At 34.7% G+C, this 16,797-nt stretch overlaps 1 protein-coding gene across 1 annotated transcript in view; it reads left to right on the top strand.

The window, feature by feature from the left end:
- LOC149798082 (ankyrin repeat and LEM domain-containing protein 2-like) overlaps window positions 1–16,797 on the top strand; it is a 55,577-nt gene that overhangs the window by 22,019 nt on the left and 16,761 nt on the right. Inside the window, exons 6-9 of the mRNA XM_089963162.1 lie at window positions 1,619–1,685; window positions 2,728–2,903; window positions 5,210–5,325; window positions 8,919–9,887. Coding sequence (XP_089819288.1) covers window positions 1,619–1,685; window positions 2,728–2,903; window positions 5,210–5,325; window positions 8,919–9,887 — 1,328 coding nt within the window. The remainder of the gene's footprint in view (window positions 1–1,618; window positions 1,686–2,727; window positions 2,904–5,209; window positions 5,326–8,918; window positions 9,888–16,797) is intronic.

The following is a 16,797-nucleotide window of genomic DNA, read 5'->3' as shown; positions in this document are numbered from 1 at the left end:
CTGTTGATTTAAACTTCGTCTCAGAATAAATGTACAGTATTGTTTCCTGATGAGTTAATTATGTCTTTTGGTTTCATTCATTGGTACATAATATATATTTATTCCACAATTCCCCAAAACCTGATCAAAACCGATAGTCTTTATAACGTCAACACTAATAACAACGGCAGAATCTCCGCTGAAAAAAAGAAAAATTTTAACACTGGAAGAAAGGATTAATGTCATTGAAAGAAATGAAAAAGGCGAGACCACTCGCAAAATAGCAGTCAGCTTAAGCGTCGGTAAAACGCAAGTTCAAAATGTAATCAAAGACAAGAAGTCCATTAGAAACGAATGGCAGAAAGGTGCACAAGCACAGAGGAAATATGCCACGGCACGACGGACAGTTTACGGAGATCTGAACGAGCAAGTATGGGAGTGGTTTTGTGTTGCAAGGAGTAAAAACATACCAGTAAGTGGGAAGTTGATTCATGAAAGGGCAATAATTGAGATACATGTTCAGACCAAATAGCTGAGTAAAACATGTCAACAAAGAAGTATAATGGATTTCTTTTAAAAAAACAAGTGAATAAGTGTATAAAATAAGATATATACATCATATCTAACTGTTCATTTTTTTTATATATTAATGTGATGTTGAAATATAAATTTTATTCTCGTTTGATGGATGTATATCTTTATTATATAAAGATATTTTGAGAGGAATGCATGCATTATTTAACAAGATTCATGAATAAAGGATATGATACATGTACAGTGAGTATGGGTATTATTTATTTTTCAACAATGCTAACTATTGACCCTGAAAACCAGTCCATTTTCACACACCTCTTATGAGAGACCACCTGTCTTGAGAGACCGCTTTTGGTTGGCAGAAGGGGCGGTCTCTCATAACAGGTTTTACTGTACTATTTATATGTTGCTAATAATATAATTTTGAAGGGTTTAGAGATCATGCTAAAATCATAAAAGTTTTTATGCATGTAAAAAAATTGAAATTTAGTGCTGTTCCAGTAAAACATGTGGGACCCAGGGAATGCATTTTTAGAGTGGGGTACTCACCCATAGATGCAATTTTGATTTTTTTATCATTTTACTATGGACTGCTCCGGTGGCCTAGTGGTTAGAGTGACCGTCTCAGATGTGGGAGGTCGTGGGTTCGATCCCCGGCCATGTCATACCAAAGACTTTTAAAAATGGTACCTACTTGGCGCTCAGCATTAAAAGGTTAGTGTTAGGACTGGTCGGCCTGGTGTCAGGATAATGTGACAGGGTGGGACATCATGCTACATGTCTGCGGCATGATGCCCCAGTGCTAGACACCACTATAAACTGTCACACTGCAGACATCATAGCGATATGACTTAAAAATTGTTAAAGCTATGTTAAAAATCTAAAGCACGCACACACACTCATTTTACTATGAACTCTGTGAAATCAAAGTACCCTGGCATATGTTTTTAGAAAAACTGCCTATCCTGGGTACCATGTATGTTTAAATGGAACAGCCTGTACTGATCAGACTAGAATGATTCAGCATTTGTGTTCTGAATGCTAGTTGTCCCAATCCTTGTTGGTTTTACACATAATGTGAAGAAATTGTATTTCTCCATTAAAGGTGATATGTGCAAGGTGTCAGTCAGCATCAAAAGAGACAAAGGAACTTATTGCAGAACTCTTGAAAGGTTAGTTGTAATTGAAGTGGCAGTCGGGATTATTGATGTAATTAAAGTTTATATATATATTTATTCCATGCCTATTTAATCTGACATGCTTAATTAGGCATTCAATACAGCTTTTCTGTGTCACACCCATTTTTGAACTGTTAAGGTGCCATCTTTGACATCTGCGATGTAGATTTTTTTAGACATAGTGAATCAGACTTGTATAAATCACAGTTAGTTTTGAGTTTCATTCGTGCAGTAAAGACAAAAATAATAGTCAATGTCAATTATCATGTCTTGATTGCTTTACTTTGGAAGACCCCAGGGATCATTTGCCCAATAAGTATTGCCAGATGTTCTTAGACTGTACGTAGATAGAATGAGGCTACTGTTGCCCTCATGACATTGGAATTCCTCACAGATTTATTCCCCTTACATACTCTATTTACAGAGGAAAAAAACTTTCTTATTTAAAAACAGAGTGCCTTCAGTATTGTTTACTGTGAAAGGAATTTTATCTTTTTTTTTTTAAATATTTGAATATAGCTATTTATTTCCTTTAAAATTAATTGCTGACCACCATGACTATATTGGTATCTTTGGTTAATCTTTTCCCTTTAAATCTTGGTATATGACATTTGGGTAAACATAGCAACATCACAAATGAAAATGTTTTTGCATGCATCCAGTCAGAGCAGCGGTTACTGAGATGCATAATGGATGCACTGGGTCTGTTTGTTTGGCTGGGTACATGCTGCAGTGTTCAACAAGGTTCAATCAGTCTTCATATTTTTGTCATTTTAAAAGAGAAAAAGGGCAAAATGTTCTATTAAGTTTGTGTATAGTGAAATTTTGACCAGTTCCTACATAACCTGAGTTACTCTGGAAACTGGCAGTCTTGTTCCCAATAAGACCACTATAATGCTGATCAAACCTGTATGCTGTATACAACTCTTTAAAACAATTAGTGTCCAGTATAGGGATGGGTATTTTTAACACTTTTAGTTTACATATCATTGTATTATGATACTAGTAACTTATCTATTATTACATCTTTGTGCAGGTCAGATGTATGTTCCTTTGATCCGATCTGAGGACAATACAGCACCTCCTATGATTGGTCAGCCATGGTCCCCTGATGGCACAGAGTCACATATAGAAATTCCCAATTTATTCTGGAATCCAAAGGATCCACCATTGGCTGTCAAAGCTTGTGCAGGGCCCATGTCCCCGTCAAAGGTTGTTACATATATTATTCAGACATGGTAACATTTTAGTTTAAACTTTTTCTTTCTAAAACATGGTTTGAACACTTGGCTGGTAAAAAGAAAGAAATGGTATTGTCACAGATTCTTGGACATTTTTTTGGCTAATGGAGAATCACTTCCTTTGAGGGACTCGTGTTCTTTTGCTATCATCAGGGTAGGTCAGAAATTTAAGAAGTCCCTTCTCCCCCAATGAAAAGTTTGAATTCACAGGTGCACTTGGTTTGGGTTGGAAGATAATTTCCCATACACATTTCAAATGTGTTTATGTTATTTGCACAGTGCAGTTATTTATTAAGATCTGGCTCCTTGGAGTTGAGTGGGGGCCCCGAGTGGTCTAAAGCGCTCTTCGTTATGGATCACTGCCATCTCACCACTGTCTGCATGGGTTTGAGTCTCGGATTCGGCCAATGTGGGTATGTAAGAAAGCTTGCCAGTAGCTTCACGTGGTTTGGTGGTTCTTTCCGGGGTTATCCCTAGTTCTTCCTCCACCATTAATACTGGCCACCATGTATAGCCTATCGTGTGCTGAAAAATGGCGTTAAACCCTACAACAACAACAACAACTTGGAGTTGAGTACATCCATGTTGTCTTTGAAACGTGACTTGAGGCACTCTTTTACTGTTAACAAATATGATACTTTCAGTGTTGCAATGGTAACATTTTCTTCCATCCACCATTATCTTGTGCATGGGGACCAGCTCCTTCATCTTGGATTTCATCATGACATCCAGATGTCTTCGGGGTAAAATATATCAAATGCTGAAAGTTTTACATTTATGTTCATTTCAGTATGCCTACATCGCAGCAACATGTATACAAAAATGCATACATGCCAACCATTGTGCTTTTGGCATAAACATTGCTCTTTTTTCACCAAATTACATCTTATTCTAGCCTGTACATGGATTACACTTTTTTGAAATATATTGAAAAAATGAATTAGATATAAGAAGTAAAATAATAGTTTTTGCCCTTTTCTTATCATCTTTTTAATTCCACTCATATAAATTCATGATTATTCTTAAAAAGATGACTGTAGACTATTAGACATGCATCTGCTTTCCTTATTTTCTATTTATAGCAACTGAATATGACACATTTCCAAGAAAATAGATGAGTTTCTTGAATTCGAAACTTTGCCTCACAGATTTATTATACTGATAATATAGTTAGGTAGCAGACTAGTCTATACTTTCAAAGAACATAGTGCTAGATGTTAAGCGAAAATGGCTTTACAGTGTGACTTGTAGATGTTATATGACTAAATATGTTATAGCAGATGGATCTTTTCAAACTTCAAAACATCTCAGATCAGAGATAAGGACAAATTAACACTGCTTTACAAACTTTAAACAAAGAATCTGAGAGTAATGTAATACAACACTTGGATTGAGCATATCATGTTTGTTGCACATTCATGATCATTCAGCAAAACTTGAATGTGTAGAATAGTTAAAGTGAGTGCTAATAATTTGTCAGTATGTTCTGTGTTTGTATTCTGGTTATAATCCATATCAATTTTGCACATTTGTGACAAGAATTTTGACCATCTGCAGAACCAGGTCGGTAGAAAAATAAATGTATCTTTTTCATATACTGTGTTGTTATTATGACGTAATATATAGATCACACTTTTTTGTACCCAGCTTATGCTTTTTTTTTTTGCCACTTATGTTTGCAGTAATTATGTTAATACTTCTTGGGGGGTTGGCATGTATGCAGATGGGGTATGGGGTGAATTGTGAAGCATTGCATTGAATATTAAATTAATTGAGAGATATGCTAACATTATTTAAATAACCACAGAGCAGAATTCTTTCATTCATTCCCTCATGACTTATATTTTAAATTAAAAATTTCTGATGAGAAGGAATTTTCTATATTTGTGAACACATGCTGTATACATTTGCATGTAAGTTGACTCCAACTGCACCCAAGATAGATCCTGATCTTCCATTGCATAATTGGCTGGCAGATTAGGGTCTATGTTTGTTCTGCTGATTACTCCTTTAACAAACTGCATAGAACCAGATGAGCCAGCTCATACGAATTTTCTATCTTTGTTTCAAATCAGCTATTAAGAGATCAACTTTATCTTTGCCTCATGAAATAACATCAGTTAAGTCGGGCAGTTTAAAGTGAAATTTTGCTACAAGAGAAGATTAATCTTTGAAAGCTAAATTTCAAACATTTTCAGGATTTTGCATTATCAGTCATACAGCTGGAAAATAGAAACCATACTTTTACAACAGTCATAAATGGCTTTAAATTTATAGGCTGCAGTGTTCCATAAATCTTGGACTATTCCCCCATCTGGAAGCCCAGAGAAGAAACAGAAGTTCCTTGCCACCACAAGAGGAGACAGTGAAAAGGGTTTAGAGAGAATAGGAAGGTAAGTGATTATGAAACTTTATTGTTGAATCTCCTCTATATGTGCTGGTCACAGGTATATACCTTTTACTAAGTGGTTTACATGACATGAGCTGACATTAATTTATGTAGCATGGAATGTCCAACAGAATTAGATCCTTGGAATGGGACACAAGTCTATTGCAGCTGAAAATTATCAAATCATCAAGCTTTCAGATGTAACAGATTTTTTAAATCATGGCTCTAAAAGAGCTTTTTCTTTAGGATGTCATGCAGATACATCTATTTGTTTTTTACATGAAGCACACCAACATATCTAGAGCTTCCTTACTTTGACGGATGGAAATCAAATGAAATCAAAAGCTTGGAAACAACACACCTGTGCTTCATTAAAGTGTGATAAATATGGGTTATATATATTATTAATAGTTATTGAGATAAGTGATTATTAGACATTACAAATATGAGAAGCAATTCATTAGTTATTATTGCCTAAATGTTTTGAATAGTGGCTCTGTGTAATAATTATTATTCATTGTTATTTTTTTTCATGATATCCCTCTTCCATAAAATTTTCTTTTCGATGTAAAAATAAGTTATTTATTACTTATGCATTTTTTTTGTTATGAAACTTAGGCCTATTTTCCATGCCTGAATGGCCTGTATATTCATTTTATTACACCCCAACTCGGATCCTAGGTTGCACGCTGATGAAAATTTATGCCAAAGTAGAACTGGTTTGATATTATTGATGAATTGACAATATATACTCTGGCAGTAGTTTATGATGGTGAACTTGAACTATTTATACACAGTAGAATGAAACAAACTAGAGGATGTAAAACTTTTAAAACGTACAATTTTATTATCATCTGAAGAGCTCTGGAGAACTGTGTGTAATTTACATTGTTAAGATTTAAACTTATTTCATCACTGGTATAAAAGTCCACAACAAAAAAATGAAAATTTTGATGAATGATACATTTTTTTTCAGAACTTATTTCAGTTTCAGCATTGAAAGAAGTTGTTCCCAAACTGAAACAGTACTTGGTAAAAGTTGCTACTGTCGTATTTTTAAGCACATGTAAAGATGGGTCATGTGGTCGTGTAAAATCAGACATAATCTAGTGTAAGCTTTCTACTGATTTGTATCTATTATCAGTCTGCTTTTAACATTTTAAGTTGTGATTTCAGTTTAGTTTTTAAAAGGAAATACAGTTTTGTTGGAAGCAAAAAATGTCACTTGGATGCAGTTTGTGCAGTAGTACTCTTTGTTATAGCAGTATTACCCCATTTTGCAAGATCAAGTGATCAGTCTTAGCCTGTGTTTAAAATATCAGCAGTACATGCTGATTCTCATTAGGAATTCTGTTTCAGTTTGATATAAAACTGCTAAGTTAACCGAAAGTTGAATGAGTTTGTCAGAAAAGGAAAGTATCATTGAACATTAACTTGGTTTTCTGATCTGGATTTATGTACCAATATTCGGTTTTGTTCAGATGTTTATGGGGACAAACACATAGTTAGGTGCAGGTGAAGAATTAAAATAAATGAAGGGATTAACAAAGAGCATACAAACAGTTTCCTTCTATCCACTGTGTCTACCTTAGAGCTTTGAAAATTTAAGGTATTTTTGTTTTTGGCAGCAGTTAACAGTACTTAAAAGTATTTGTTAAAATGATACTCTCTATTTGGATTGGGTTTAGTAAATATTTGTTCCACCTGGGTAGCTTTTACATTAGTAATACTCTATATTTGGAATGACTTTAGTAAATATTTGTTCCACCTGGGTAGTTTTTACATAAGTAATCTTACCCCATTGATTCTTAATGTACCACCTCATAAAGTGCACATCATATTCTGCCTAAAAACTTTCTACTTCCATACAAATATAAGCAGGTTCTTACTTTTGACTTGGGGGGCTGGGGTGTGCCTTAGTGGCCGTGTGGTCTAAAGCGATTACCGTTCTGCATCATTGCCATCTCTCCTGTGTCTGTGTAGGTTCAAGTCTCAGGCTTGGCTAATGTGGGTACATGAGAAAGCTTGCCAATAACTTCTTGTGGGTCACTGGTTTTTCCTGGGGTTCTTCCTCCACCAGTTATACTGGCCACCAGGTATAGCCTATTTTGTGCTGAAAAATGGTGCTAAACCCTACAACTACAACCTTTGACTTTAGGTATATCCTTTAATGAAAATCATTTAGGAATGCACAATCTACAATATTTATGATGTAACATTTTATGCACATTATGTCCTAGAAGAAATGAATTCAATACACAACATTGTGACCTAACTGGTGTTTTGAACTTGGCCATTGCAATTCAACTTGTTCATGCATATATTAATAGAAGGAATATTACATCAACACATGTTGTGTTTGGTTTCCAGACCTTAAGTGATATTTTTATCTTTGCCTCAATTGGACCATATGAACAACTGATAACTGTAAAGTACATGTACCAAAAATTGCACCGGGGGGTGGGTGGAAGATACATTAGGGGGTCAAAAATAGAGACACTCATTTATTGTCACATACTGAGTGCATCTATTTGCATAATACAATAATAAACATGTTTTAAATTATTTTAGTGTATCTAAGCAATGTTTAATGAGCACAATATAAACAAAAACCCATTTGTATTTTTCTTTTGGGAATTGAGCATTTTCTGCAATGGATTTATGCAGTGATTCAAGAGCTGTTTGTTGTTAAAACATGGGCTGACCTGTATAATTTTCTGATTATTTAGGAATGCATGTATAATTATTGGATTATTTATGTATGCATTACTATTGTGATACATATCTAATTGAGGGCAATTAACATAATACATACTGTACTGTCATGTTGAAGGCAATTAATATGTTACATACTGTGATATAATATTGAGGGCAGCTAGCATGATACATACTGTGATGTATATGATATTGAGGGCAACTCGCATGATACATACTGTGATGTATATGATATTGAGGGCAACTCGCATGATACATACTGTGATACATATAATATTGAATTCAACAAACATAATACATACTGTGATGTATATACTATTGAGGGCAGCTAACATGATACATACTGTGATGTATATAATATTGAGGGCAGCTAGCATGATACATACTGTGATACATATAATATTGAATTCAAAAAACATGATACATACTGAAATATAAATTTGAGGACAATAAACATGATACGTACTGTGATGTGTATACTATTGAGGGCAAGGAACATGATAGTGTGATGTGTATACTATTGAGGGCAAGTAATATGATACATACAGTGATACATATAACATTGAGGGCAAGTAACATGATACATGCTATGATAATATAATGTTGAGGGCAGTTAACATGATACATTCTTTGATACATATTATATTGAGGCAATTAACATGATACATACTGTGATATATATAATATTGAGGGGAAGTAAAATGGTACATACTGTGATACATTAATATTGAGGGCAAGTAACATGATACATAATGTGGTAATATGATGTTGAGGGCAATTAACATGATACATACTGTGATAAATATCATTCTTTAATTTTTTATTCTTTTATGAATTGTTAAATTTTACTAAACTTAATTACGCATCTGTTTATTTTTACAGGGACATTGCTCATGAGATGAAGGTGCCCTGGACAGAATATTGGTATTTTTTAGGGGCCTTTCTTGACATGTCCTCCCAGAAGGGTTTAGATCTGCTGGAGACGTACCTCAAAAAGAAGCCGTGGCACATTTTATTTAATAGTGCCATTGATAAGTATCAAGATGAAATTAGAAGTCATTTGTCTGGCCTTGATGTTTCTATAGGACATTTAGATATCTCAGCTACCTGCTGTGATATCCCACAAGTCTGTGATCAGATGGTACAAGGCTCACCCAACAAGGTTGTGGCAGTTAAAGATGAGAATTCTCAGACACAACAGGAAGCTTTTAATTCTGATAAAAGTGTGGTTGATGTTCTGAGTCCAGTCTCAATTCTTGCAGAAAGCTTTGCAAATTTATCCATATTAAGTCAGTCATCCAATTGTTCTGCTGATGGTGTACAAGAAATTGACACGAGCAATGTGAACATTGAATTTTCTTCTACACAGCATGATTTGAACACTGATTTGAAAGAAGATCCTAAGTTAGACTCTGATAGATCAAGATGTGATGCTGACATGTCTATCAGAAATAATCAGCAAAGAGTTTGTCCAAGCAATGATTCACTGAAGACAGATTTCAGCATATCCCTAGAACTTGAAGATACTTCTTTCTTGGATACAAGTGACGTATTTTGTGAGATAAATCAGAACAGAGTGCAGATGTTATTAAAAATCAAGAACTTGAAAGTTAGTGAGTCACTTAACTGTGATGTTAGTATTGTTGATGTTGTATGGGTACCCTATACAGATCGTGTTATGGACATTGTTGTAATGGAAAATGTAGAGCTTGTTGGCATAGACGGTCAGAAAGATGGAAGTTTTGTCAATGTTCTTGTCTGGAACAAAAGCCAAAGTCAGAAGGAAGGTCATGAAGTCAAGGCCATCATTACCAAGGAACTCAAGCTTGCAAAAGTCACTTTCTTACATGGGTAAGTTGAGTTGCTTGACCACATGGCCAGATTTTAAATTCAGCCATTGTTTTATTAGGTTTGATTTGGTTTGGTTTTACAGCACAGCAAGACAGGCATGTTAACTTTTGCAGTGGCTGTTGTAATAAGGTGCCTTGCCCAAAAGCTCATCGCCATCATCGACCCAATTTGATCCAGCATGTAGGTCTCGATCCTGGACCATTTCAGTCACAAGTCTAGCATGCCAACCACTGTGGCACTATGGCTGCTGCCTCATTTAATTGCCTCTTATGAAATACAAATGGTTACATTGCACCTGTTCTACATCCCAAACCTCTGTGGAGTTATATGGGGTGGAAATTTCTTTGATTCAGTAATCATGATATTCTAAACTATGCATTGCAAGTCAAAAAGTTTAGCAATGACAAAATTAGAACATACAGTAGAACCTGTCTTTAAGATCACCCCTTCTGCCAAAAAAACAATGGTCTCTCAAGACAGGTGGTCTCTCATTGCAGGTCTTAACATTATAAAATCATTAAATCTGTGCAAGGAGATCCTAGTCTCTCAAAACAGGTGGTCTCTCATAGCAGTGGTCTCTTATGATAGGAAAGGAAGCTATATGCTTTAAAATATTGTTCACCAAATTTTAGAACAATAAATAAAAATACTCTGTTACATTTAAGAACATTTTGATTTCCAGAATCCTCTGATATTGTCTTTTGATTAAAGCGAGTCACTTGAAGACCCAGTACAAGACCATAACAGGTGTGTGTGGCATAACATCACTAATGATGTAATTTTGTGATTGTGTCACCCATCATTTCTTTGTCATTCTTCCACATAAATGTGACAGGAAATAAAGTGCAAAGAGATTGTTCATGTAAGGTAAATTCATTGCATGGTATGCTAGTCACTGGTATATATATTTAATTTATATTGTGTTCCTAACATTTATCAGTGTTTTTGAGTTGTAAGCTGCATGCTTACATGTCTAACATGTTGTACACAACATGTATATGTAAAAAGAATTCAAAGTTAGTCTTCTTTAGGAGTTAGACTAGGGTTTTTTGCATTGGAAATTTTCACATTCTGTTGTGTTATGGGTCAAGAAAAAATGTGTATAAATATGGAAATAATTCATTCCTGTTTTAGGTCAGTTTGAGGGAATCCGTTTAGATCAGAATTTACAGTTTTGTTCATATATAGTTAAGAGGAATTATCTATAAAAATATTCATTGGAATTACTGAAGTGTTTATTGACTTTGGATTAAAACATTACTTTGGGATTATTGTGAACTCATTCCAAGACATTCTGGACTGCATCATTTTGGTACGTCAGCACATTCAAGACTATTGCAATTCATTCAGAACATTTCTATATTTTGAACATTTGATGGGGCATATAGGATTAGTTGGGATTTAATTCACAATATGTACATGTCTCTTGAATGTTTACAGTTTGAGGAGAGAAAAAAATTGCCTGTTGATTTTACTTAAATTGTTCGTTTTACTTCTTTGTGTTACTTATTTTAAAACTTAGAGTCATGACAGTGAAATGATGCCAGGTCAGTAGGAAATTCATCTGGTGATGTGCATTTGATTATCATTAAATCTTTAATATGAAGATGTGTGAATTTGGAATACTGTTTGTAAATTGTAGGCAATATTTTTATAATCAAAAGCTTTGGTGTTGTGATTGTTGTGACTTATAAGTTCATATTGTTTAATATGTCCATGCAGCTGAGTCATCTTGATTAGGACCTGACTGTCACTCCCGATTTGTTTGTAAGTCCATCCATACTTTTCTAGTCTGTCACCCTGTTAATGAGTTTACACAACAGTACTCATTGTTGACAAGTGAAACTTTGTTGGCATTTTTAAAGCTTGTTTATCTCCATAAGTAACCCTATTTGTATCCATAGGTAGCTCTGTTTGTATCCCATAGCTGCCAAGTGTCCCGTTTTTTCCAGTATTTGTCCGGTATTTTGGACCTGAATACTGGTGTGCGTTTTTTTGTGCAAAAAATAAGCTCTTTAATTTAAAATGATAAAAAATTTCCTTGCAAGTATCAGTTTAGAATGTGCACTCTGTTCCATTCTGATAGAAATGTATTGCATGTATATAGGAATACATTTCTACAATATGATTGTTTCATTCAAAATCAAGGCTACCATGCCTGTCTATCTGCCATATTGGATTTTGCAAACAATTACTGTTGTCACTGTATCTCATCTTCGTAATATTCAGCTTCTAATCATGTTGAATAGGAAAGCAGAATATTCAGAATTTTCTCCAGGAATGACAAGATAACAGAAGTGGAAGGACAATTGTGCTGTCTTGTTTAGATTTGTGACACCATCTAGTAAAGGAGAAAGCTTTACATTGTGCAAATTGTGTAATGTGATTTCACTATTGGACATGGAGGTGCCCATGAAATACAAGAGCACAAAAAAGCTAATAACACCAGCTTGTGCTTCATCAGACGCAACTCAGACTGAATTTACGATGTATATAAATAATAGAGAGAACCTTGATGTAATTGAATTGAAATTTGGTTTATTAAATTTCTTTTAGAAATGAGCCTTCCTCTTTCAGTTGCACGTGTTGCATGAGATTTATTTTGCACACGTTTTCCAGACAGTAAAATCACAAAGGATTACTCGTATGCTAGAACAAAAACAGTTCAGTAAGAAAATTACACAGAATTGAGATCATCAATGAAAGTTGGTACATTCGAATTGATAGTATTGGGGAAAAAAATAAGGTGTGGAAAAGGCTCCTATAAACAGCCTGTGTCTGAGTGTGTTGCGCTCTTCCACCTTATGAATGGGCACCTGAATGGAACATGGTGCCTGTCCAGAAGGTACAAGTGTGCATCTTTGACATTAAATAATTATGTAAGGCACTGTCCTACTTTACTGATGGTTGTATATGTTGTAAATAGTTACATATGGATTAAAATTTTAAAAATCAGTATTTGTTCCTGAATATTAGTAGTTTTGTCACAAGCAGTCAATATTTTTGTATTCAGGGGTTGGCAGCTATGGTATCCATGAGTAGCCCAATTTGTATCCATGGGTAGCCCAATTTGTATCTATAGGTAGCCCTATTTGTATCCATAGGTAGCCATGTTTTTATCCATAGGTAGGCCTGATTGTATCCATAGGTAGCCCAATTTGTATCCATAGGTAGCCCTGTCTGTATCCATAGGTAGCCCTGTTTGTATCCATAGGTAGCCCAATTTGTATCCATAGGTAGCCCTCTTTGTATCCATAGGTATCCCTGTCTGTATCCATAGGTAGCCCTGTTTGTATCCACAGGTAGGCCTGATTGTATCCATAGGTAGGCCTGATTGTATCCATAAGTAGTAGGTAGCCCAATATGTATCCATAGGTAGCCCTGTTTGTATCCATAGGTAGACCTGTTTGTATCAATAGGTAGGCATAATTAAATTTGGTAGGTCTAACAAAATTTGGCAAGCATAATGCAGTTTGGTAGGCATCCTGAAATTTGGTAGGCATAGTGAAATTTGATTGGTATAATGAAATTTGGTAGGCAGTTTGAAGTTTGGCAGGCATAATGAAATTTGATAGGTATACTGAAATTTGGTAGGTATATTTGTATTTATATGGAGGTGATCTGATTAGATTTTCAGTCCATTACACGCATTTTCAGTATTTTATGTATTTTACCATGTTTGGAATTTTTTTATGGAAAATAAAGCAACTTAAGGTCGACAATTAAAATTTGGTATGCATGTATGCATACATATGTAGATGATCTGGAATCACTTGCATGCCATTATGGCAGTTTCTCAAATTTGTTTGGGATTGAAACATTTTGGTCTGCAGTGGGAGCATGTGTGTCTTACAAACACAAATGCACCATATAAAATCACTTATAAATGGATTCCAACTGCAAACTGCACAGACTCAGATCTGCCATCACATAATGCACCAATAGATCTGTGTGCACTTTGTTCTTCTGAGTACTCTTAGCAAATGGCATAGACCCTGATCTGTGGCTGCATTATGCAATGGTAGATCTATGTCTGTGCAGTTTGCAGTTGGTCTCGACTTATTTGCAAGTATTAGCTGTGCTCATTGCCTTCTAACTTAAGTGCATTCAATATAAAATGTTATTTATTCACTTAAAATAATATTTTTGTTTTCGTACAAAGCACGTAAAAAGGTTATTTATTCACTTAAAATAATACTTCTATTTTCCTGCAAACAAAGATCCATGTACACGGCTGTCACCTATGTATAATTAATGATGAACATTTTAAAATGTGTCAATTACTGTACAAGTCTAAGAAATTTTTGAAACAGGCAATAAATTTGTGGCCATAAACGTGTATTTTTAATGGGAAATATCTAATGGTACCAAAACTGCAATGTGTCCCATTTTTCACTTACTTGTCCCATTATAATTTTTAAAAAAATATTTCCTTCCAATTTTCTGTTTAGAACGGGCACTTGGTTCCATTCAGATAGAAATGTATTGCATGTATAAAGGAATAGAGTTCTAAAATATGGTTGGTTCATTCGAAATTGAGGCTACCATGTTTGTCTTTAATCGCCATATTGGATTGCACAAACAGTTACCGATATCACTGTCTCTCATCTTTGTAATATTCAGCTTCTAATCATGTTGAATAGGAAAGCAGAATATTCAGAATTTTTTCCAGGAAAGACAAGAAAATAGAACTGGAAGGACAATTGTGCCATCTTGTTTAGATTTGTGAAACCATGTAGTAAAGGAGAAAACTTTACGTTTTGCAAATTGTGTAATGTGATTTTGCTGTTTGGCATGGAGGTGCCCATGAAATATAAGAGCATGAAAAAGCTAACAAACATCAGCATGCTGCTTCATCATCAACAACTCAGCCTGAACTTAGAACCTATATAAATACAAGAGAGAACCTTGATGTAATTAGATCAAATTTGGTTTATTAAATTTCTTTTACAAATGAACCTTCCTCTTTCAGTTACTTTTGTTGCTGGCAATTTATTTCACAGATTTTCCAGATGGGTTTTTTCGCAAAGGATTTCACTTTTGCTTGAACGAAAAGAGTTCAGTAAGAAAATCACACAGAATTCATTCAGATCATCAATGAAAGATGGTACATTGGAATCGATAATGATTGGGAGAAAAAAAAAACAAGGTGTGGAAAAGGCTTCTATAAACAGCCTGTGTCTGAGTGTGTGTTTCACTAATGAACCATGTAAATGGTTCCCCAAATGGAGCAAGGTGCCCATTCAGAAGGTGCAAGAGTGCAATACATGCATCTTCAGCATTAAACAATTAAGTGAGGTACTGTCCTAATTTACTGATGGTTGTAGATGTTGTAAATAGTTACATGAGCAATAAAAATTTAAAGATTATTTGTTCTTAAAAATCAGTATTTGTGTCATAAGCAGTAAGTATATTTTTTACTTAGGGTTTGGCGGCTATGTGGTACTTGCGTATGACAGTATTCTGGCCAGAAATAACATAGCCTTTGCTAAAGAAGATGTCATGCTTTATCTTCCTTTTTTCAGCCATAAGTTGGGAACAAATATTTTATTTCATGCATAGTTTTTCCTGCTTGAAAAAGTAATATCAATAATGTTTCAGTGTTGTGGTCAGTAGACACATTTTGAAAACATAATTTCACATGTGTTATCAGTTAGTTGACTATAAAACAGTTATATCAGTTAAGAATGTATTTTATTCAGGGCTTTATGTAGGACTTAAAACTGAAGTTCAGGAATGCATTTCTCTCCAACTAGGACTCCATTTGCAGTACATATTATAATGCTTGTACAGCAAGCATAGATTATACCAGCCTGTAATGAAGTACATAATTCATTACTCCCTGATTATAATGCTGTTCATGGAGGCCCTAGAGGATACCACTTTATAGTGGGACCACCTTGTAATGAAGTATGATATACAGTACTCTCTCATTATAATGATGTCCATGGGAGCCATAGAGTATATCACCTTATAATGAAGTATGATATACAGTACTCTCTCATTATAATGATGTCCATGGGAGCCATAGAGTATATCACCTTGTAATGAAGTATGATATACAGTACTCTCTCATTATAATGATGTCCATAGGAACCATAGAGTATATCACCTTGTAATGAAGTATGATATACAGTACTCTCTCATTATAATGATGTCCATGGAAGCCATAGAGTATATCACCTTGTAATGAAGTATGATATACAGTACTATCTCATTATAATGATGTCCATGGGAGCCATAGAGTATATCACCTTGTAATGAAGTATGATATACAGTACTCTCTCATTATAATGATGTCCATGGGAGCCGTAGAGTATACAACCTTGTAATGAAGTATGATATACAGTACTCTCTCATAATGATGTCCATGGGAGTATACCACCTTGTAATGAAGTACATGATACAGTACTCATTGTAATGTCATCTGTGGGAGCATTGAGTGTACCACCATTAGTAAGACAACTTTATGATGAAGTATGATATACAGTACTCTCTCATTATAATGATGTCCATGGAAGCCATAGAGTATACCACCTTGTAATGAAGTACATGATACAGTACTCATTGTAGTGTCATCTGTGGGAGCAATTGAGTGTACCACCATTAGTAAGACAACTTTATGATGAAGTACTTGATACATTAGAACATGATACATTAGTCCATGATTGTAATGCTGTTAGTGGGAGTCTTAGAGTATACCTCTTTATAAAGAGGCAACCTGTTAAAAAAGTACATAATAAAGTATTTTAATGCTATAAGTATCAACCATAGAGTATTCCACCTAATTGTGAGACCATCTTATAATGAAGGACATGATTCAGTACTCACTCATTATAATGATGTCCACGAGACCCATAAAGTGTACTGCCTTATGGTGAGAATGCTTTATAATGAGGTGCATGATAAA

Source organism: Sinohyriopsis cumingii, chromosome 6 (genome assembly GCF_028554795.1).
Source record: "Sinohyriopsis cumingii isolate HCF-2022 chromosome 6, ASM2855479v2, whole genome shotgun sequence".
NCBI lineage: Eukaryota > Metazoa > Mollusca > Bivalvia > Unionida > Unionidae > Sinohyriopsis > Sinohyriopsis cumingii.
This window is presented reverse-complemented; position numbering and strand designations above follow the sequence as displayed.